Below are 25,723 nucleotides of genomic sequence, written 5' to 3'. Positions count from 1 at the left end.
AGACTACACAAAGATACATTTTTCTATATATTGATTTTTGATTTCAGGGGAACGGTGTTGCCATGGTAACTAAAAATAGAAATTTCTGTGAAATAATTTTGAAATGCTACTCTTCCTACAATTTTGGCCTGATTTCAATATAACTTGGCACACAAGTAGACTACACTAAGATACATTATTCTGTATATCAGTTTTTGATTTCAGTGAACGGTGTTGCCATGGGTTCTAAAAATAGAAATTTCTTTGAAATACATTCCAAATGCTACTCCTCCTACAGTTTTGGTCTGATTTCAATATAACCTGGCACACAAGTAGAATAAACTAAGATGCATAATTGGGGATGGGTATCAGCAAAAATTTCGTATCGTGATATATCACGATTTTTTCCCAAAAATATCACGAAAAATCATGATATTTTTACACACAATTTTTACTACAATTTCAAATGAATTTCTGAAATATTTCTTTGAAATATTCTATAAAAACATAACTTTAGTTTTTAATGTTTGGATGCCATTGTTTAACTATTTTCAGCATTTTTTACAATTCCTAGATAATTGTGATTCAATAGTTGAACAAATAAATGAATAATTTCCGGAATTTATAGTTATGTACTAAATACCGGTATTTTAGTCTCCTTTACACGATACGTATCACGTAAGAAAAAATCGCAATATACCTGTATACCTATAAAATTGCGCATCCCTATGCATAATTCTGTGTATCCGTTTTTGATTTCGGTGAACAGTGTTGCCATGGTTTCTAAAAATAGAAATTTCTTTGAAATACATTCAAAATGCTACTCCTCCTACAGTTTTGGCCTGATTTCAATATAACTTGGCACACAAGTAGATTACACTGAGATACATAATTCTGTATATCAATTTTTTTGATTTTGGTGAAGTGTTGCCATGGTTACAAAAAATTGAATTTTTTTGATATACTTTCAAAACATTAGTTCGCCTACAGTTTGGTCTGATTTTAATATAACATGGCATGCAAGTAGACTACTCTGAGATACATAATTGTCTTTATTGTTTTTTTATTTTGATGAATAATGTTGCCATGGTAACTAAAATCGAAATTTCTCTAAAATTCTTTTAAAAGGCTACTCCTTCTACCATTTTACTCTGATTGCAATTCATCTTGCCACAAAAAAAACAAGGATTACTATTTATTTATTGTCATTGCAAAGTTTCAAATCCAAGAGCTACTTTTCTCTTCCTTAATTGTTATAAGTACAAACAAATAGAGCTACAGTCTTGACAGAGACTTCTGGTTTCATTTTTTAACCTAGTCATTTTGTGAATCAAGAAACCGCCAGTTGGAATATTTGTAGAATAATGTGAACTGTAGCTTAAAACCAGGTCCTTCAAACTTTTAAAAAAAATCACCAAGGTTTTAAAAAGTCTTGTGGTAGATAATCCCTACAAAAGTTATTTAAAATATTATTATTAACTCTCCCTTATTAAAAATGTTACATCAAGACTACACAGTTTTTTTCCATTATATAAAGCTATGTTACAAATTTAAAAAAAGTTTTTCACAGCAATGACATAAATATGCATTTATATTGCACTAAAAAAATGCAGACTTGACAGGTCATCACTCAGCAGATAGTTTACATCCATTCATTAATTAATGAGTGCAGTGTGCAAACGCTGTCTTATTCATTTCCGTTAGAGCATCTCTGATCAAACAGGTGGTATCTATATCTCATGGGAATTGGACAGAAGAATAAAGATCTGGTCTCTTAACTCTCTCAATTGCAATTGATAGTCTGTCTAATTAACATAAATAGTTATTGGATGGCAAGTCTTTTATTTTTAAAATTAAGATATTTTCATTTCTTTTTTTTAGCTCTTCTGAGTCAAAGGCTCAAAGAGCTTACGCTATGGCCATTTGTGCGGTGTGCGTAAACTTTTTAGAATATGGGCCGTAACTCAAGAACCCCTTGGCCAATTATTGTCAAATTTGTCACAGGGTATCCTTGGCCCAAGGACTCACGTTTGTATTAAAACTAGGGTTGTGACCCTTAAACAAGGGGAGATAATTAGGAAAATAGAAACAGAAGTACTGGTTGCTAAAAAATCTTCTTAAGAACCACTGGGCAGATTATCACCAAACTTACACAAAAAGATAAGGATATGTTGTAGATTAAAAATTGTTCAAGGCATCACCCTGGGGCAAAGGGCTTGGTCTCAAGGTCACCTCAAAGTTGACCAAAAATTACATTATTATTAAAATGTTGATATTTTGCTTACTATAAGGACTAGGATCATCAAATCTTGTACAAGTTGATGCATCTAAGGAACCTCATATCATGTTGACTCAAAAGTAGGTCACGATGACCTACTTTTGAAATTTTGTGGCCATTCTTTTTCAAAATGATTTAGAGGCATATTTTGAACAATTTAAGGCCTATGTTCATCAAACTTTGTCAGTTGATGTATCTTGGGTCTTTGGAGTACGTCGACTAAAAAGTAGGTCACCTTGACCTACTTTTTGAACTTTATGGCTAATCTTTTTCAAAAAAACAATTAAGGTCATTAATTCCAATACTGAGAGGTTTAGAATCATTAAATCTTGTAAGATGATGCATCTTGGGGCCATAAAACATATTTATTGAAAAGGAGGTCACAGTGACCTACTTTTTGAACTTTGCAGGCATTCAATTTCAAAGCGTTTTAGAGGCATAATTTGGACATTTTAAGGCCTATGATCATAATACTTTGTAAATTAATGCATCTTGGGTCCTCGAAAAATGTCAACCGTGACCTACTTTTCAATTTATATGACTATAATTAAATATTTTGGGAACTAATTGGCTTAGAATGATCAAACTTTGTCAGTTGATGCATCTTGGGTGTTCGGAGCAAGTCGACTGAAAAGTATGTCACTGTGACCTACTTTTGAAAATTTATATGACTATAATTAAATATTTCAGGTATTAATTGGCTTAGAATCATCAAAATTTTTCAGTTGATGCATCTTGGGTCTTTGGAGTACATCAACTGAAAAGTAGGTCACTGTGACCTACTTCTGAAATTTTATGGCTCTATTTAATATTTTCTGGTAATATTTGGCTTAGAATCATCAAAATTTGTCAGTTGATGCATCTTGGTTCCTCGGAGTAGGTCTACTGAAAAGTAGGTCACCATGACCTACTTTTGAAAATTTATGGCTTTAATTAAATATTTCAGGTACTAATTGGCTTAGAATCAACAAACTTTGTCAGTTGATGCATCTTAGGTCTGCAGAGTTAGTCGACTGAAAGGGAGGTCACTGTGACCTATTTTTGAAATTTTCTGGCTTTATTTAAATTTATCAGGTACTTATTGGCTTAGAATCATCAAACTTTGTCAGTTGATGGATCTTGGGTCCTCAAAGTATGTCATCTGAAAAAATAGGTCACTGTGACCTACTTTTGGAATTTTATGGCTATAATTTTAATAAATATTTTAGGTATTAATTGGCTTAGAACCATCAAACTTAGCTGATACATCTTGGGTCCTCAGAGAATGACAAGTGATAAGTAGGTCACCATTATCTACTCTAAGGTACTAATTTGCTTAGAATCATCTTGGGTTCTCAGAGTGTTTCATCTAAAATGTAGGTCATGATGACCTACCTTTGGAATATCAAGGCTTTATCTAAATATACAGGATACTTGGAGGCTTCAAATAGAAGTGATAGGTTGTACAGTTTATCAGAAGAGCAATTCAAGGCCCTTGGCCTCTTGTTTTTATATATTTCAAGAAACAAATTGTAGAGGGTCATGTCTCACAAAGATGACAGATAGTTGCAATAATTTTATTTTTCAAATCTTTTTTAAAAAACAATATAATTATTAGTATTTAGTAATTTGATGTTTTATTGGACTGCAGCTGAGTTTATCATTCATCCAAAAAAATACAATGAGCAATTAAATTTCCACTCTGAATGTTTAATCAAATTGTGAACACCCCTTACATCCATGAGGACTCAAAGAGCTTATCCACTTGGTACCTTTTCTGAAAAACCAGCAGGGAGTATTCGTCCATTTTGGACAATTCTAGTTTCATTTTTCAATAAAGACAAGGCCATGGTTTGTAATATTAATGTGTATGACCCAGGGTTGTGGTTAACTTTTGACACCTTAGGGGCCAAGTGGGCCCCTAACTTTTCAAATTTTGTGGGCCCACAATGTGATCCACAGGCCACATAATATATAAATTAAAAATAACACAAAAATCCTAAATTTTTATAATTAATTTTTTTTATTCCTAGTATCGATATGTTTGCAGTATACGAATTTTTGTCAAGTTACCTCTTTTCTAAAAACTTTGATCCAATAATATGTTCATTACATTTTGTGGTCTCAATTAAACCTTATACAACTGAAGCATCTATGGTTTAACAAGGTGGCACATTAAAGTAATCACAACGGTGAACCTGTGATGAAGTTTGATTCCGATCTTTTATTGTGCATTTCACATGGTAATTCAAATTCTATCTGTGAATAACTAGTCCGGATCAGGAGTGTTTGACAACCATAGCAGATCGATGTTACAATATTTCCATTAGAATATAATCTCAAACATTTGCTCTCGTATCATCAAATTTAACGAAGATTAACCGCTTCAGTAAATCGCCATGTTTGATCTCAGTCATGTACATGTTTGAATAATATGCTATACGCAACACAAATAATCTAGGTTAGTAGAGCGTTTCCTTAAACACTGAAAATACATAAAATGTAAAACTGAAATGTGATTATGTTCCGGAAAAAAAATTGTTCACCATGTGGGTGACCAGATTTTTAATACCTAATCGCCCACAGCAAATTTTACTCACATTCGCGAGTGGTTATCCACAACCCTCACAGTGACCATGTATCTTTAGATAGACTGGATTAAAGTTTGATCAAATTATGGCTCCTGGGTTAAGATTGGGCCACAGTAGGGAATCAAATTTTTCATTGGAATTTGTAATATAAAAATCTTTAAACAAATACTTAGTATGGAACCACAAATAGGGATCAAATTTTTCACTTGTCAAATGAATAAGTGGAATATATATATATATATAAAAAAAAAAAAAAAAAAACATAAAACAAGTTGTAGTAAAGAAAAGTAAATTAGCCATAAACATGAAAGAGTTATGTTAAACACAAGTTTCTCTTGTTGTGTAGATTCAAGTTTGTTCAAAATAATGGTCTGGGGGGAGGGGTAGGGGGGGGGGGTATGAGTCATACCAGCAGATCAAAGTTTAATAAGAGATCATATACATGATATAGGAAAAAATTCTTAAAAACAATACCCAGGAATGATAGAGACATGTTAAGTGATACAATATATTAATTATTCTATGTTTATTTAGGTTAATCTTTTTTATAATTAAATCATGATCCATTGGAGTAGAGTACAACTACACAATATGATCTAGAAAAAAATCTGCATTAAACCTTGTTGAGAACAGCATGGTTATATTAGCAAGCATCCTCAGGTGTTATAGGCTCAAGCTATTTAAATTATGGTGTCAAGGGTAGCATTGGGCCTATGTTCTGAAGAACAGAAAGGCCAAGGTGAATTAGGTGAAAGTTGTGTCCCATGGGCCTTTTGTTTAAAATAAGGGGGAGGGGGTTGAGTTTCCTTTTGTGCAGTTTATTCTGATTGTTAAAAAATACCAGATACTGAACAGGCATTTACTTTCATTTCTTTGCTTGCTCTCTCCTTCTCTCTTACTCTCTCTCTCTCTCTCTCTCTCTCTCTCTCTCTCTCTCTCTCTCTCTCTCTCTCTCTCTCTCCCACACACACACAAATTTCATCATTCTGTCTGCCAATCTCCTGTTTGAAGAAAGAGAGCTCTTAAATATGTTACATCGTCTTTAACATCACCTTTACAGAGATACTGCCATTCTTGACCTCATGACCTTAGATTGACCTTGAATTTTGACCTACTTTTCATTTCTTTTTTAAAAATGGCTTTAGCTTTTGCAGCTGAACAGACTGGAAATCATTTTTTTACATATTCATTGTAGTATGTGGACCTTTTCCCAAAAGATCAAAAGATAACCTTTTAACCTCATGATTTTTTACCTTGATGGTAGACTTTCAAAAGTAAAGCATTGGTTGTAAATTTAGCATCTGAAGAGATACAACTTTTACATTTTTCCCCTCATGCACAAAACAATTTCAGAATGTTTTTGACCTTATAAGTGATCCAGTATTGACTTTAAAGAAATTTCATCTTGGCTGTGACTTTTGCAGAATAATATATTTCTTTCAAAATTAACTCATTTTTGGCAGGGCAAACAAACCAGAACAGGCAAGACATTTTAGGCAAATGTTCAATATGTCACAAATCATTGAATCCCAGCTTATTAAATCCCTAATATGAGGGAGAACATTTCTCTGAATTTGCTAGTATTTATCTCCCTTGACTCTTTTTCTGTAATTGAGTGAAGTCCCTTGGGATCAAAACAATTAAAAAAACTGATTATGACAAGGATTGAAATGAAATATGAATGAGGAATCTTTGGAAAGGATAAATCTTATCATAATGGGATTTTTTTTTTGTTCAGCCTTTTTCAGCTGGAGGTCAAGCCCAAGTTTTGAAAAACAAATGTTTTGCCGAAAACAATATCAATGACATTGAGTTGTTTGTGAATACTGATGAAAACAAGAACACTTTAAGAAAAACAAAAAGTGATGTAAATATATTCAAAATTTACTTGAGAACAATGGGAGAGTACAGGGTCCCTGAAATAATACCCCCATTGGAACTAAATGGGCACATAGCTTCCTTCCTTCTCTCAGTCAGAAAAAAGGATGGCACAGAATATGAACCTGCCTCTTTGCGAGCCTACATTTCCAGCATTGACAGATATTTAAAGAAAGAGGGGTATGGATATTCAGTAATGTTTGATGTTCAGTTCGGCAAGGCACGTGCTGTTTTAAAAGCCAAACAAAAACAACTGAAGTCACTCGGAAAAGGGAAGAAGCCATTTGCCGCTGGTGATTTTACTGATGATGATTTCAAGCTGTTTTACGAAAAGAAGATACTAGGACCTTACACGCCTACCTCCCTAATTAATTCCCTGTTTCTGATTTGTACCTATCTCTTTGGAATGAGGGCAAGTGGCAGAGAAATTCATACCTTAACATGGGGAGAAATTCAGTTGAAATATGATGATGAGGAGAATCGTGAATACATAGTCTATAATCAGGAGAGACCCACTCAAACAGGTGCCATACTACAGAAAATAAAACCAAGAGCTTATGCTTTACCAGATTATCCTGAGAAAGATCCTGTTTTTCTGTATAAAAAGTACAGAGAAAAGCGTCCTCCAGAAACCAAATATGAAAACTCCCCCTTTTTCTTGGCAATTAATCCTTCTGCTGAATTAGGTAAAATTTGGAATTTAGATCTCAAATAATTTGAAATTTTTTCCCTCTTTATGAAAAAAAAGATGCTTAATGAATAATTTTCAAAAAAAAAAATCATATATTTAGGAAATCTTACAGTTCCCTGGTACAGAAAAAGTCCCATGGGTATTAATAGATTATATGGATTAGTTCGGCAAATGCAGACCTCTGCCGGGATTGAAAGTGACAAGAGATTTACTAATCTTAGGTAAATTTAGGTATTAATGTAAATTTAATAAACATAACATAATCTAGGGCTTTAATCAAAGTTTGTCCATGATCTGTCTGCCTATCTGTTAATTTTTTACATTAGATCTTATGCCATATACACTAAGTCATACACTTATTTGTATATGCAACCATTCCCAGTTAATGTAGAACAAAATATGTTCCAAATATGACCTTGTCAGAAAGAGAAGTGCTATAGAAGGTTATCTACCTTTTACTAGACTCATTGTTAGCCTCCTAGACTCATTGTTAGCCTATGATGAGTTTTATTGTGTACAAGGGTTGATCCAGACTGCTATATATAAGCTTTAATCTTAAAGTGTCAGTAATGAAATTTTATTGACATATTTGATTGTCTATCCTTTTTTTTTACTCTTCACTCAGATAAATGTAATTATGCAAAACTGTATTAAACAAAAAAACTTCTATGAAACAGGACACCATATTTTATTGATATTGAAACATCTCAGTAATGTGTGGATTGAATTTTATTTAACCATATACTCTAGATAATTTTTGTCATAATATGCTGTTCACAGTCATTTGGTGAGTGTTATGTCCCAAGACATGCAAGAGTCTCTTAGATTACTTTTTTCAAGCTGTATTGTAAAAAATGAATCATTTCAATTTGAAGTGAAATAATGTTTTTAGAAAAAAAAATCATTTATATATCAATTTGGTTTCCTTTTAGTACGAGAAAACATCTTCTTCAGAGATTATTAGATTCTGATGTTCCTGCAAAAGTGCAAAAATTTCGAGACACAGATTTGTAAACCTAAGCAATAATTACAGCCAAATTAACATTCAACAGAACAGGAAAACTTCTACAATCTAATGTCTGCCAAAGAATCTCCTGTCTCTCGTATCAGATTGAATCATCCTGAATCAATGTAGGTCGGAACAGGGTGTCAAACCATTCCTTACAGAAAATCCATTTCAGATGTCCTATCTTTTGTAGAAATCAAAGTACTTCCACTGGACAAGTCAAACATTTTATATCGTGGCATGTGACATTATGACATTTATTTAATTTATTCTGTTGTATTTTAATGTGAACTGTGGTTTGAAATTATAACTAAAGTTGTTAAACTGTTTAGACTTAAAGAGTTCTCATGTTCTTTTTTATCCTTTTGTGTAAACATGTGTGATGGGGGGGGGGGGGGGGGGCTTCATTCATTTATCAAACTTGAATGTTTAATATGTATAAAAATGCACACAATGAGAGCATTTATCTGCTGTCTGACTTTGCTTTGATATACTTTTCCATAACGTTTCTTTAGATTAGCCTTGTAAACTATATTTCCTTAATTATGTATATGTTAAAATATTTTTGCAGTTTAGCCTCGTATGCTGTTATTCTGCATGTTTTACAGCTAGTGAGAAATTGTAGAAACTCATTTTTGACAGATCATTCCAGATTTAATGAAAATACATAAATTCCTTGAAAATCTTTTCCGTTCTTGAGTGTAGAGCAGACACATTAAGTGCTTGTCTAAGAAAAGCAAGGGTGCTTCTTCCAGAATTGTGAAATTCATCATTCCTAGGTTAGGGGTTCAAGTGTTAAGATGTTTTTTACTTTGTTATTTAACTTGGATATATAATTACTGTAAGTACAGTGATTGATTTGATATATATTGAATTAAAGACTAAATAAAAATATTTTATATAGTATCAAAGAACTTTATGGTGTAAGGCCAGTAGATTTGAAACTAAGTAATGTATAGATATTCAATAGACAAAAAAAATATAATTTGTAATTATTATTAATATCAAAATCAAGAGGGGCTCTTAGAAGGGGTTGTGTACTAGTTTTATGTTGAAACACAAATGATTGCTCTTGAGATTGATGTACAAACAATGGGGGTGTAGTAAGCAATAGCATGTTTAGGCAAGTCAAAAGATCTACTCTCATAGATATTGCAAATCACCAGATAATATTTTTTATTCTTGATTACCCTATTTCTCTTGTTTTGAGCAACATAGTGTCCTCTAAAATTTATTACATATCTAATTGTTTGTTGATTATATATATGTAATTATCAAATTTCTATATTATTGATCTTTAAAAGACTTGCATCGTAATCATGTGACCTTTAAGGTCCTTGGGTCTCGTGAAAGTGCCCAAAATGACATTGAGTTTAAATCAGACTAATCTCATTTTGAAGAAATCTTTTCTTTCAGGTATAATTCTTAAATGTTATGTTTACAAGACAAGCATTTTAAATTTTTGAAAAGTATTAAATCAAAATAGCATGAATCAAAGCTTTGACACATCCTATGTGGTAAGTAATATTTCTAAAGTTATGAAGTTCAATTATTGTTAATTTAAAAGTTATAAACCGGACGCAAATTTTATACATTTTGCCAATTGCCAGTGATCTTGAATTTGCGCGAAGGACCTTGGATTTAGGTCAGGTCGTGCTTTTAGGCCATCTTTAGAAAAAATGTTTACTTGCCCTCTCCCCACTCAGGAAAAAAAATTTGGTACGTAGATAGGGGTTGTTTTTTTTCACAAATACTTTCGATTATAAAGATAAATAGTACAAATCTCTTTTCTGCTTGAACTTTGAGTAAGGCGTGACAATCTCGGTGATACATAATTAGCGTCTCTCAAATACTGACCTAGATTCTCTTTGGTTAAGAAATTAATAGCATTAGCAACTTTAGATTGTTGTTAACAAACAAAGAGATGACATATGCCACACCTCTTTACTGTAAGAAACGATGTGCATGTAATTGGTTCCTTGCGTCACTCGTTGATGTCTGAACCATTTTTATCTCATGTGTATTTCACCCGTGAATGAAACGCTGTGTAAATTTCAGTATTGATGAGCTAATCTGGCAACCAATGAGAATCTAGGTCACTATTTATGTATAGCTGAGAATGCCACGCCTTGCTGAAAGTTCAAGCAGAAAAGATATTTGTACTAGTTCTTAATGGAGTGAGAAAATTTCGAATGAATAAAAAAAATATATTGGGGGTTAAAAAAATTCTTTGAGTTGGGAGAGGGCAAACAAACAATTTTTTAAATATGGCCTTATCGTTCTCAATCTTTGTTGTACTAAATATTAGTTGTTTTTACTGTTTCCTAATTACAAAGTTACAGGACACAATTGACGGACAGACGCAGAGACAGCAGAAAAAACGACAATAAAGTAGTGGTGACTGCTTAATTATTAAAACTCCCATGTGAATAAATATTTATGATTTTGCCAAAAATACAGTCTCCAACTTGCAGCGCTCAAAAATTTTGAAAGGTTTAAGTTCATAGGCACCCAACCCAATTTTTTTTTCAGCCTTTCCTTTTTCTTTTCTTTTTTTTCTTTTCTTTTCTTTTCTTTTTTTTTTTTTTTTTGAGTGTCAGGTAATTAGGATATTGAAACTGTTTCATTTTCAGCTCACCTATGATGAAAGCTCAAGTGAGCTTTTCTGATCACCCATTGTCCGTCTGTAAACTTTTCACATTTTCAAATTCTTCTCAAGATTGAAGAACCACTGGGTCAATTTTAACCAAAAATGGTACAAAGCATCCTTGGGTGAAGGAGAGTTTAAATTGTTAAAATGAAGGACCAAGCTTTCTTACAAGGGGAGATAATCAAGAAAAGACAAAAATAGGATGGGGTCATTAGAAATCTTCTCAAGAACTACTGGGCCAGAATAGCTGAAACTTACGTAGAAGCATTCTGGGATAGTGTAGATTTTAAATTGTTCAAATCATGATCCCCGGGGTTAGGGTGGGACCACTATAGGGAATTCCAATTTTACATTGAAATATATTGAAAAAAAAGAATCATTAAAAATTTTCTTCTCAAGAACCACTTGAGGTAAAAAGCTGAAACTTACGTGAAAGCATCCTGGGATAGTGTAGATTCTTAAGTGTTCAAAACATGCCCCCGGGGGTAGGGTTGGGCCACAATGAAGAATCCTAGTTTTACATTCCAATATATAGAAAGAAATCTTTAAAAATCTTCTTCTCAAGAACCACTGGACCATAAAAGCTAAAACTTATGTAGAAGCATCTTGGGATAGTGTAAATTCTAAATTGTTCAAATCATGACCCCCCAGGGTTATGGTGGGACCACAATAGGGAATTCAAGTTTTACATTGAAATATATAGAATGCAATCTTCAAAAATCTTCTTCTCAAGAACCACTGGGTCAGAAGAGCTGAAACTTAGTGGAAGCATCCTTGGATAGTTTAGATTCTAAATTGATCAAATCATGAAGTTATTCAGGTGAGCGTTGTGGCCCATGGGCCTCTTGTTTTTATTTTTGTTTTTATTAATAAGTGACTTTAGTGCCTTCTCTACACTTCACCCTAATATCAGGGTACTTTTGTGTAGTTAGACTGACCCACCATTTCACATAAAATAGAAAAAAATGATATCTGCACTATATGAAATAATTTAAAATAAGTCATCGTATTCTAGCTATTATATTAGACCAAGATAGTTTACTTGAAAACATCATTTGCATGTATTTTCTCCATTTGAGTAAGCAAAGACGTTTTTCTTTATTATTACTCTATTGTCTTTGAAGATTTTCTTTGATAAAAAAAGTCACTTTCCCTATATTAAAATGAATAAGTTAATTTCAAAATATCCCTCTTTACACACTATAATTTTTCTTAAAGTCCATTTTCAGAGTATAGAGGGTCCTTAATATAATTGGAGCTTATATACATTATATATCTTTATGAAAATCCTGATCATTTTTATATCCAACAAAAAACTAAAATCCGACAAACCTACCTTCCACTCTATAAATTACAGGTCGGCAACTGCAACCAGGTTTTTTTGTTTGTTTGTTTTGTTTTGTTTGTTTGTATACTGACATGCTGACAATATTTTCCATTTCTTTGACTTGTAATTTATTTCATAAATGAATAAATTATGCAGATTTTAAATATACATGTATATATTTCAGAATCCACCCATTGAAGTGAGCTTTGCAATCATTGATTTCCTATGTTAATATGTATTTATTTTAGAATCCACCCTCTAAAAGATTTAAAACAACAACAGAGGACGAAATGGAAAGATTATTCGAGGGCAGACAAGCGACGTCAACTAAACAGAACACTCAATGGGGTATGAGGATATTTCAAGGTACATGTCTGAAGATGTCTGAAGATAACCACATTTATTTATAATTGATTGTTAAGAAATATGTCTTGCATAGTAAATGCACAAATTGAAACAATTTGTGAATCTTCACAGCCATAGATATTTGATAAGGTACCTTTTAAGATGTGTCTTAGCTTGATCACCTGAGGTGAAGTTAGGGTAAGCTTTTCCGATCGAAATTGTTCCGTTGTCTTTTGTTGTTGTCATCATCATAATCTTGTTTACAATATCATTTTCTCCAAAACAACAGGGTCATATGTTGTAGATTCAAAATTTTCAGATTATGTCCCCAGGGAGTGATATGGTACCACAAATGAGACATTAATTTTACATGAGGGTCAATAAGGGAAAATATCTTTTAAAATCTTTCCAAGAACAGAAGAACCTTGATTATGCAATAAAATTAATACAGTACCCGCATCGTTATTCTTTACAGGATACACGATACGATAGGATACACGCACGATACGATAGGATACACGCACGATAGGACAGGATACACGCACGATAGGATAAACGGAAAACACGATAAACGCAAAACACGATAAACGCAAAATACGATAAACGCAAAACACGATAGAACTGATAAACGATCTTCACGATAGGATAAACGCAAAACCTGATAGGATTGTTTCAAAATGCGAAACGTTTTTTGACAAGACGAAAAGTTTTCTTTTTGATATACTATAGTATGATAATTTAAATTACTTACAAAGCAGTAAATCGAAATGATAAAATTTGAAGTAATTATGCTTTGTTAAAGATATGGTGTTTTTGTCAATAAAATTGATCGTCATCAAATTCAAACTGTAATTATTTTAAGAATAATTCCACTCTATGATGGAAATAAGGCGATTTTTTTGTGTAATTATACGAATGTCGAAATTCCTTCGAATCATTAAATTTGAAAGTTGAGTCCGTAGATAAGCGAAGTTTTACACCCAAGTGCAATAAATTCACGAAACGCTATAAATATTTTCATTATTTCCACAAATAAAACCTTATGAAATTCATAACAAACATTGATTATTTTTACGGAAAAACATGTAAAAGAAAAAATGAAATATTTGGATTCAATATCTTTTGCTAGAAGTCTGTGAAATATCCAAAGTCACCTTTAATAGTTTGTATTTAATAATTCAAATAAAAAAAAAATTACTAGTCATAATTTAGGGGGGGGGGGAGATTGAAAAATTATTGTTGTAATTATTTTAAGGTAAATGCTTTCTCCTCCAAGTTTTTACGAATTTGATTTATATTTTATATAAATTAATTAAATTTTTTACGTTTTAAAATTGCTGAAATTGCTAGTTGCATTGAGACAGACCGTGCACTGGACTGTGAATAATTAATCTCTCCTATATATAAATATATACAGTCAAGGGACATAATTATTCGCCACTTCCGCGCAAATCGCGTCACATTTTCTCGCATGTTCGGTAAAGTAGGGCTGAGCGCTATTAATAGACAAGAGTTTTTCCCTTTCTAATTTTATCTTTGTGTTGTAATACTAAAATTGATGACGTATACACAATATTTTTGTCGTCTGCTTTCTTGTTTGTCGATAAATTTATGTAAAAACAACATGGGTCGGAAGGGGAAAGAATTAGATACATCCGTCAGAAGTATGGTTGTTAAAGCGTACAAAGAGAACAGAAATACATCAGAATTGGAAAGAATACTAGGAATTCCTAGGTCTACAATACGTAGTATTGTGAAAAAGTTTGATGAAACGGGACAGGTAGAAAATCGACGAGGAAGGGGAAGGAAGAAAGTGTTTACAGACAGAGTTAAAAACAAACTTTCACGCGTGGTTAAAGAAAACAGACGAAGAACTTACGAAGACGTAACAGGTATTATAAATGAGGGAAACAATCATAGATTTTGTACTAGAACTATAAAAAGAAAAATTCAAGAGCTGGGATACAAACGGAGGGTTGCCAAGAAAAAAGTCGCTATTCGCGAGGCCAACAAAAAAGTTCGCTGCAAGTGGTGTAAGGAGAGAAGAAATTGGACTGTTGATCGTGAATGGAATAAATGGGTGTTTAGTGATGAAAGCCAGATAGTAATTGGAAAAAATAAGAAAGTTTATATATGGAGAAAAGACGAGGAAAAGTACAGTGCGCAGCTAGTGTGTCCGCCATCCCGACGACATCTGAGTATCATGATCTGGGGTTGTGTGTGTATAAAAGGAATAGGAACTTTAACTAATGTAGAAGGTAACATAAATGCAAGAAAATATATTGAGATATTAGACAACAACCTCTGGCCCGTTTTAGCCAGACATTTTCCAGGTAACCAGTACGTATTTATGGACGACAACGCTCCCGTTCATAGAGCAAATATAGTTAAAGAATACATCGCCAACAACAACATAATTACAACATCATGGCCTGCCCAGTCTCCTGACCTTAATATTATCGAGAACATTTGGTTAAAAATAAAAAGAACTCTGGAAACCCGTGCCGAATTCATTAACACTAAAGATCAGCTTATGGCGGAAATTCGGACTGCCTGGGAAAATGTACCAACTTCCTATATTGAGGACCTGTATAAGACAATTCCTGGCAGACTAAATGAAGTATTAAAGATGAAAGGCAATTTAACAAAGTATTGAGGTAAGATAAGCATTTATTAATTGTTTAAAAGATCCTGAGTATCAAGGTGCGTGATGTAAAAAATACGGCGGCCATTTTGAAGTGGCGAATAATTATGTCCCTTGACTGTATGTCACACATATCCCGTGCACATAGAAATTATTTACATATTCCAAGTACATTTCAATTACATACATTGTATATGTATATATGAGGAAGGAGACTTGCGAAAAAAAATCGAATTTCATAAAATTAATAAACGTCACTAGATCTGTCATCATGTACTATCCGGAAAAATATCGCATTTCCATTCTTTTGTATTTATTTTGGTATTTTTATAGGCCTGTAAGATTAAGCTAGAAGGGAGCATGCAGTCGTATAACTTATTAGAACACACACACACAAAAAAAAAAAAATAATAAATCAATTTCCACAATTTGACAAGTGGATTTTCGGATTGAATAATTGTCAATTATTGCTATTAGACTTTGTAATAATTGTTACAAAACTTATCTTATATAGGACGACATCGGAAAAATTAGACAAAACTTTGTAAATTATGAAATTCTTAACCCAATTTGAGGCACAGTCAGCGGGGAAGGGGGGGTCCATACACCCCCCCCCCCCAAAAAAAAAATCCGATTCAAAAAGCCAAAAAATAAATAAATAAATAAATAAATAAATAAATAAAAATAATAATAAATAAATAAAAATAAAATAGATTATAAAAATATATATTGAATTCTTCAATATACTAGTCACGTATTATATGCAATCGATAAACACAAATAAAATTAAATACAAGGTATTTACCAGTCTTGTGTATCACCGCAGAATCGGGTGATTTTTTTTTTCATGTATCTTTGAGACGCCTTTACATGTAACAAGGACAGACAACACAGAAAACCCTAAGATCCAGAAGTACCGCAAGCGCATTTTTTTTTATTTCATCACACCAATCATGTTTATGTCTGTAAACCTATAAAAATTACATAAAAATATACAAATGAACTAAATCAACGGAGTTTGGAGGACAAACCTCGCCTATATTTTATTTGATTCAATTATTCAATTTTTAATCTGTAACGGAAGTGTACATTTACCAATTTTCTTAGTATGAAATCTTTAATTGTTAATTAAGTGTTGTTCATAAAAATTATGAACAATATCCAGAAAATAAGTAGATGCATTTCATTGAAACCCAGTAGGGTTCAAGGTAAATATTTGACACCAGGTGAGAGCTAGAGTTCAGGTATGTCTACGTTGAATACACACGGGCTGGTCATGTAGGGGAAAGGGGGGGGGGGGGGGTCTTGACTTGACAAGAAGACAGTGTACTGATTAGGCAGGTAGGTGTCAGTTCTCTTGTCACGGTAGCGCTTCCACCTGTCACTAAGTTACGGTATATTACTTCATCTCCGCGCCGAAGTAGGTAAGATGTATAATAAAAATTTGTGTGGTTTTGTTTATTTATTTATTTATTTTTTACTTCTTTTAAATGCAGTAGTTAAATATGAATGACAAACATCTATATTATAATATATACTTATCAGAGAAAAAAAATAATACAAAGGAACAACAAAACTTGCGCGTATAGACAAAATTTATGTTTCCGTTATTGATAAAAAGGATAGCCTTAATAAAGATACTGATATTTGTTTATTCATAATTTATTTTTTGCACACATACCTAATGTTTCATGTTTCTATAATTATCAAAACAAAGTTAATAAAGGTCTCGCCTTTGTGACTCTGACTGTGTAAAGGGATTATAATATTTCTATCTTTGACAAAAAATTTCTTACATATCGACAAATTAAAAAAGAAAAAAACAAATGACTAAAATAGTAGATTGATTATTTCATGTACAAAAATAGAATTTGACTTTCGATTTGTGCTCTCTGCTTGGTGACGGTACTTGACGTTTATTAATTAATTAATTAATTAATTAATTAATTAAATAAATAATTTATTTATTTATTTATTTATTTATTTATTTTCTTTTAAAAATATACCAGAGTTAGAGTATTAATTTCTCTTTTTGTTCAACAGTAATATTAATCCTAAATAAATTAACAAAAAGAAAGATGAACTCGAGATATCTCGGGTGTTTCTTTTCAAGGTAAAGATAAAAAGCGAGGGTTTCCGAATGCACACGATAAACGCAAAACACGATACACGATAGGACCTGATAAACGATCTTCACGATAAACGCAAAACCTGATGAACGGAAAACACGATAGAAAACGCAAAACCTGATAAACGGAAAACACGATACGATAGGATACGATAGGATACACGCACGATACGACAGGATACACGCACGATACGATAGGATAAACGCACGATAGGACACGATAGAATTGTAAAGAATAACGATGCGGGTACTGTATTAATATGCCTGCAGAAGTTTAGTCAGTTTTTGACCTCAGCGGTTAGGATGTAGCCACAATATTGGATCTTTTTTAATGGACGTATACAAGGTACATGCATCTTTTTTGAAAAATTGAAGTTTATGAAATAAACTTATTACCGTACAATTTGTGAGAAAAAGAAGTGATTTAATCCCATAAATCTAAGATAGGTTTTTCCCCCACAGAATGCACAGTTCGAACCATATATCGTACTTAAAACATGAATTCCAGGGTTAAAATTGAATAGTAAATACCTTGTTTGCTATAATGGTTTTTTCTATTAGCAATTGGGTTTTTTTAATGTACTTTCCCAGGTAAAACTATTTTTAAGCATAAAATGTTTTTTATTCACTTGTCAGACAGTTTGGGGTAAGATTTAAAGGACTTTCTTCACATTAGTCACTTTCGGCATTGCACCACCTGCATAAAGACATTCTTCCCATGACGACGAGCGCATCTTTTAATTTAATTATAGTTAAGTCCAAATATTGAGATTGTTCTCGGTGATATTTTGGATATGGCGAATGAGTACGCTATGAACCAAATTTTAAGTCTTAAAAAAATTTAATGTAGAAATGATTCACCATAGCCAGTATGTAGAAATTATAGAAAGATTCAGCATTTTTATTTAGAGAATTTCAATGATTTCATAAGAAATGGGCTATTTAAAAATATTGAAGCTTAGTGGACATTGGTCTTGCACTTGTTCGGAAGTGCTTCTGAATGAAGTGAAATTCATGTAAAGCAAGAAAATAGGCTTTGCAAATATTGATGTGATCTGCAGTAGTGAAAAAGTGGGGGGAAAAAAGATCAGGAATAATTGTGAAATGTGAGACTAAAAATCAAAAATTTTGGAACAGGAATTCCTTAAATTCCTTAAGGGCATTATGTGGAGTGTAAATCTGTTCCATTTATTTAATTTGAAGTGATTTTTTTTTTCTTTTGCTGTTATTTTACTGGACACTATCAAATAGATTACGAAGATAACGAACAGTTATCAACTCAAAAGTCCATCGGAATAATACGTCAAATAGGGAGAAGAGCAAACACGGACATAGACCTTTTAATTCATTAGTTGTGGGATCAGGTGCCATGGGGGAGTAACTTTCCCCTGTCGACCTGACTCGCCCGCCGTGTGCTCTTTGTCATGATCGGGCAAATGGAAAAATAGACAATTATGAGGGGAAATAATGGCCTAAGAATTTTTATAAAAACCGTAAGTTGAAAATAAATGTCCAATAAGTTTTAGAATTAAATATTTCCAAAGCTTTTTGACAAATGCAGATAACTTATTAAATTGTTTTTAAGCTCCAATATAACAGCCGAAAAAAACAAAGGATTAAATAATAAACATGTTTTATAACAGATATAAGTTTATTCAGACTATAGCCACAGGGGAAAGAGTTGGGCCACATTTGGGGATCAAAGTTTCACAAAGAAATATTATAGTAAAAAGTCAAGTAAACTTTCTTTTCCCAAACAACTGGACCATATTAAGTCATTTTATTATTGCCTGGGTATTTCAGACTCAAGTTTGCTTCAAGTTTTCTTCAACCTAGGGTATGGATCACAAATCAAATTAAATTAGTATTAATTAATTAAGAACAATTAAATCATCTTATGTTTACTGGCAAGAATCTTCAGATATTGTAGTCATATTTTTTGTTATCATGGTCGATGGCACAGTCTAATGATGCAATGAAAAATGTTATTTAAAAAAGAATATTTGAAGTTTTAAGTCCACAACTGCAATTTCACAAAACCTGTTTTCCAGTACCTTGACTTTCAGATTAAACTTTGTTTTCATAGAAAATGAAAGCACAGCGCCTCTAAATGTATGAAGTGGTACATAGAGTGTGAGTCAATAATTTGGACGTTTTGAGCATAAATTGAACCTAGTTCTTTGTTTGCTATGTGCTTGTTGCCAGGATAACAGCTGGGAAAAGTTTTAAGAAGTTGATATTTTCAGCTTCAACTTCAATAATGACTTAGAACATCATACAAACCACTATCTCATAAACTTTACACCTGAATGCTATAAAGAAAGTATTTAGAATATACTAGTATCTCTAAGTAAGAAGTAACCATTGGTACATTGGAATACATTTTAAATATTTACATTTTAGATATACTCAGTATTTACTTATAGCAGGTGTACCAAGGACAATATTGTTCTAAAAGAAACCTTCATTGTTGCCTTTATGGTATAGTGTTAATGTGTAAAATTATGACAATATCAAACATGAATATAAACATTATATGTGACCTCATGTTTGCATTTAATCAGACTTCACTCAATATGAGTCATATTATGGAAATGAGTAGATCAACTTCTTGTTACATAGTCAAAGAAGCATAACTCTTACGACATTATCATTACTGGAGTTTGTGTGTGACCTAGTGTTTGGCTTTAAATTACCGTATAATCAAGTGCCTCCATGGTCTAGGGGTATGTTGCTCGCTTAGCAAGGGAGAGCCCCGGGTTCAATCCCCTATCGATTCCAATTTTCTTTTTTTAATGGGTTTTTTTTTTTTTTTTGGATTTACTAAATGATACTATTCAACATGTGAAATGAAAAAGTTATGATGTCTGGCGTGTACAAACTCATAAAATCATTATTACAGTGTGATAAATATTCTGTATATTAAAAAGAATCTTCTATACACATATTAAAGAATAAGCAATCAAATCTTTATATCCATACTGGCATTTTTTTAATTTGCTTCAATATAAATGTATACATTTAATAATTCTACAAATACAGGGGGGCAGTGTGACCCCCCCCCCCCCGAACTGCGCATGCTCTTCTTTTTTCCCTAAGCGGGGGATACAAATTCTCTGAATTAGCTTGTTCTAAAAGAAACCTTCATTGTTGCCTTTATGGTAAAGTGTAGCCACACAAAATTTGTTTTAAAGTTTTGGTTAAAGAAAAGACATGGACATTCGATACTGGAAAATATGCATAATTAAGGCCTTGTGACCTCATAACAATATAAGATATATTGTGATTAATCTTTATTTTGTAAACATGGAATCAATTGGTTAAGAATGTTAATTATTTGTTGATTTATTTGCCTTTCAATCAAGAAATGTATTATTTGAGTGTTCGAACTGTGATTCCCGATTTTCGCCAAAGGCGATTTTTTTCTCAAAAGTTTTGAAAAGAAATCCAAAAGTGACGAAAATGCAATTTATTTTTAGATATACTGTATAAAATTGTATGTACCACAAATAAGCTCCTTTGTTTGTTCAGTGCATACAGATAAGCTCTTATGCTTATATAACATACAGAGGTGTGAAATGCTCTTGATTACACACAGATGACACTGTAACTATAGGGGATACATGCAGGACTACTTGAAATCAAATAATCAGATAAGTTATTTCCATAGTAAGGTATGTAATGGTTGATTTCCCGAACATAATTTTCATGCATTGATGATATCAAACCTTCAGTTTTTGGAAATAGTCATTGTCCCTTGTCTGCATTGCAGCAAACATTAACCAAAGAACTCTGAAATCATATTCCAAACTTTAGAGCATGTTGTCATGCATGATGGTAACCATGACACATAGCAATCATTGATTTAATTATTTTTATTTATTAATTTTTTTAGGCCTGATTTAAGTTAAAATATCAAAGAGAGTTTTTAGAATTTCTGACACTATGCGAGCAACAGTTTTCTATATAAAAGTTCAAGTAATAACAGAGAATGACTCTTTAATACTTATATTTGTAGATGTTTTCCTTTTGATAACCCTTTGAAAGTTTAGTGTGTTAATTTCTGGATATTTACAACTGAATGTAAATTTATCTGGGTAAAAGGTCATTTGCGGAAAATGCATGTCCACCGTGTCAATTTCCAGCTGTCGTTGTATCTTAGGTCAGTAGATGGGATCTATGAGACTTAACATGGGTTGTTTTTTATTTCACATCTGTTATCTACATTTCCAACTGTTTTCTCTGTGATTAACAATATGAGAAACCTTTGTGTCAATTTTTTTCTTATATATAATATATACATATCTCACTTGAAATGCAAGTATAATGTCAGATATCAAATGTACATGTAAATGAATGGCATACTGTAGATTCCTTATTTTACGCGAGTACTTATTATCGCGAAATGACCCAAGGGCGTCAAATCGCGAGAATAATAATTCGCGAATGGGTGATTTTTCTAGAGATTTTACATACATTCAAGCACCATAAAAATAAAAGCGAGTAATTTTATTTCGCGAGCGGTGCTTCTGCGAGCGGTGCTTCTCGCGTAATTACGCGATAATTTATTCCTCGCGTATATTTAGGAATCTACAGTATGAAAGGATATAAAAAAAATAGACATTTTGCGACTTACTTAGAAAATAAATAAGTTAGTTTATCTTATTACAAACATTACAAAAGAACGCTACAATTATTTTCATGAAATGTAATAAGCATATATTGGCTTTATACATATACATGACTCTTGTGAACATCTGCTGAAATTGGATGACCTGCACATTTCCATCACTACCAAACACACACTCAAAAGTCATGAAGGCTGTTACTCCTTAGGTGAATTTTAGTGTACTGGTCGTCCAGAAATGGATGAAGTTAAAGATGCTCAATTAATGCTTGCATTAGTTTCTGATAATGCATCGGGCTTAGTTTTAATTGAACCCCAATCTTCAGATCTACAGGAGTCAGCAGATCCTAGTATGCCTGATTTTGATCCATCTTCTGAGGACGATTCTGATTCTCCTTTTGCCTACGAGAATGCCCCGGACATAGTTACATTTAAATCCCAGTCTGTACGTGCTCCTGCTATGGATTTTCCGCAGCCAGCAGATTCGGCTTTGTCTCCTCCTGAAAAGCCAAGCACAAGTTCTCGATTTAGAAAAGTTACTGAGGAGCAACTGCAATCATATCAGGAAATGACTCAATCCAAGAACACCAAAAAACACACCAGATGGGGTGTAAAGATATTACACGGTAAGTTATTTATACTTCAAAAAATGTATAACAAATTATACCTGTCCATGTATTTTGGTATATACATGTAAAGCTGAATACAGATAAAACAAACAGGTCCGGCGCAATCTCTTGATTTAGCTATATAGCTTGATTTAGCTATATAGCTTTATTAAGCTATTCAGAATTGCTTGAAGTCGCACCTTGGTGCAGTGAAAATATTTAAGCTTGGAACTCTCATCGAACTGCGTTTTCATAAGAGACTTCATACTCAAAAGTTCTAAAAGTTTTGGGGCTATATAAAGCAATTGATACAGTTACTTATTCAATGAAATCATAAAGGAGACTAATTATGGTCAACTAGGTTATTGATTGGTAATAATTCAGTACAATGATAATCAATCATACTTATCCACGCCTCAACGCACACATGGTAGTGTAGAGTTACTGAAACAGTGGCAGTTCATCTTTTGCTTAAAAGTATTCAAATGCTGCAGTGTTAGAACTATCTTTGATTTCGGTTGTTGTTTTGATAGCCCATTGTATATATATGAATAGTCAAATACTTGCGACTTTTTGCCTATTTCTTAAAAAAACTTTTTAAAAAAAGAACTGCACATAAATAGCTTGATAAGCTTAGCTATTTTGAATAGCTAAATAACCTATATTGCTATTTCAAGCTTTATAGCTAAATTATGTGATTGTGCTGGCCTGCATAAAATAAAACCAGAGTGAAGAAATAAAACAATAAAATGCAAAAAAAAAAATAATAATCAAAAGAAGCATACAATAAGTATAAAACATTTTTTGTAGATTGGCATTTGGAAACTTTCAACCATAATATTGATCTTTCATCGGTGAGCACAAAAGAATTAGCTGCCAAACTCAACCAGTTCTATTGCGAAGCTAGACCTTGCAAAACACCAAATGAAGAATACCATAAAAATACTTTGAAAGGCATACGCGCTGCAATCAACCGAAGGTTATCAGATCTTGGAAGAGATATTGATATTGTCAATGACAAATCATTCAAAACTGCAAACAAATGCCTAACTGGCATCCTGAAACAACGAAAGAAAGAGGGAACATCTCGCCCCACAAATCACAAGGAAGTAATCTCAAAAGCGGACCTTCAAAAAATTTCAGCTTTCCTGGAAACTGCATATTCCTCACCAATTAATCTGCGTTTGGCAGTATGGTACATTATAGCAGTTCACTTTCTATCACGAGGATTTGAGTTTCATTGTCAACTTGAAAGAGACTCGTTTGAGTTCAAAACCGACGAGAATGGTATGACCTATGCCTGTCTTACTCAAGAATCAAAGCGAAAAAACTATCAAAGTAGGCTCGATAAAAACGAAGTGATGGCTGATAAACGAATGTATGAAACACAATCCACAATTTGTCCTGTAAGAATGCTAAAGTTCTTCCTTTCAAAAACCGTCAACAGTGCTTCAAATTTGTTTAATAAGTGTGTAAGAGAAGCACTCGTGAATCCCACTCTTGAATACTGGTATACAGGTAAACCTTTGACGCAAAGAGCATTTGTGAATTTCTTACCTAGTATTTGCAAAATGGCAGGATGCCAACGCTACACTGCACCTTGTCTCCGCGTGACAGCTATCCAAATTATGAATAATGCTGGAGCTGAAGGGCGTCAGGTCATGTACATGTCCGGACAGAGGAATGTGTCATCCAACAAAAGCTACAACAAAGAGCTGTCTTCAAATCAAGAGAATGTGGCAAACCCGATGTTGTCGATCACCGAGGTCGAAAATCCAGCCTCTGTCAACACTGAGACCAAAGGGGGAGACAGAGTCACAAACACCCGGCCTCTATCATCTGATGTAGAAATCGTACCATGTGCTCTGCCCTGAGTCATCTGATGTTTTAAACAAAGACTACTGCAATTCAACTGCTGTTTTGTCACCTTCAAAACGATTTTCTCTCGAATTTGCGATTTATAAATTAAGCAACATGGTGGCAGAGGCCACATATTTCAAAAAAGCTTTTCAAATGACTTTCATCACAATATAAAAATGTTTTTGTCGAATTTCATTCATTTTTATCATTGCCAACATAAATAAATAATCATTAAAGTGTTTCGATATTTTAATCTGACATTTTTAATTGGTTGAGCTATTCCCTGTAATCACTTAAACTTCTTGCTACGCACGATCACTGATTTTGTTGAAACCTTGCCCATTATTACAACTTGACACCGTAACACCAGAAAGATGTATCAATAAAATGTGGTTGCTATTTGTCAACAACTCTAGATAAACAATAGAAATATTTGACCTTAAGTAATATAGTAGGATATATTTAATAGGTCACCTGAGTCACAGGTGACGTATTGCTATCCATTTTCGTCCGGCGTCGTGCGTAAACTTTTCACAATTTTCGACTTTTTCTCAACCAATGGGCCATTTCAACCAAATTTGCCACAAAATATCCTCGGGTGAAGGTGATTCAAGTTTGTTCAAATGAAGGGCCATGCCTTCTTCCAAGAGGAGATAATTAAGAATTGGTGAAAAATTAAAGGCATCTTTTAAAAATCTTCCTTCTTCTCAAGAGCCACTGGACCATAGCAAAGGCGAAAAGATAGAATTTTGAATTTTTACTGAAGTTTTTATTATATTCATGATTCATTTGATAACTCAACCTTGGCCATGACCTTTTTATGGTTGATGCTAGGGCTTTCATATTGTGCAAGTCTTTTTTTTTTATTATTATTTTTTTTATTTTGTGAACTCCCCTTAAGCATCACTTACTTTGACCTTGATCTTTGAGTTTGTCATACTTTTCAAAAAAAAACAAACTTTTACCTTGTCCATAACTTTTGAATGGTTGATGCTAGGGCTTTCCTATTTCACATGTTTATTCTTTGTGACAAGATACTCCTTTTGGAACCATTATTTTTTTTACTCTTTAACCTTGACATAAAAGAAGTTTATATAGGAAAATATGAAAATTCATTTAAAACATTTTCCTC

The 25,723-nt window shown here is 32.8% G+C and overlaps 2 protein-coding genes across 2 annotated transcripts in view; both read left to right on the top strand.

The window, feature by feature from the left end:
* LOC133198584 (uncharacterized) overlaps positions 1–25,723 on the top strand; it is a 37,754-nt gene that overhangs the window by 9,213 nt on the left and 2,818 nt on the right. The window contains exon 6 of the mRNA XM_061334650.1: positions 12,628–12,745. Within this exon, the coding sequence (XP_061190634.1) occupies positions 12,628–12,745 (118 nt within the window). The remainder of the gene's footprint in view (positions 1–12,627; positions 12,746–25,723) is intronic.
* LOC133199094 (uncharacterized) lies at positions 22,362–24,605 on the top strand. Its single transcript, XM_061334971.1, has 2 exons — positions 22,362–22,749; positions 23,542–24,605. The coding sequence occupies exons 1-2, from the start codon at positions 22,362–22,364 to the stop codon at positions 24,603–24,605; spliced, it is 1,452 nt and encodes a 483-aa protein (XP_061190955.1).

Source organism: Saccostrea echinata, unplaced genomic scaffold (genome assembly GCF_033153115.1).
Source record: "Saccostrea echinata isolate AGI-Se365-2 ecotype Australia unplaced genomic scaffold, CSIRO_AGI_Sech_v1 ptg000033l, whole genome shotgun sequence".
NCBI lineage: Eukaryota > Metazoa > Mollusca > Bivalvia > Ostreida > Ostreidae > Saccostrea > Saccostrea echinata.
The sequence above is the reverse complement of the archived record's forward strand: the minus strand, read 5'-3'. Positions and strand labels throughout refer to the sequence as shown.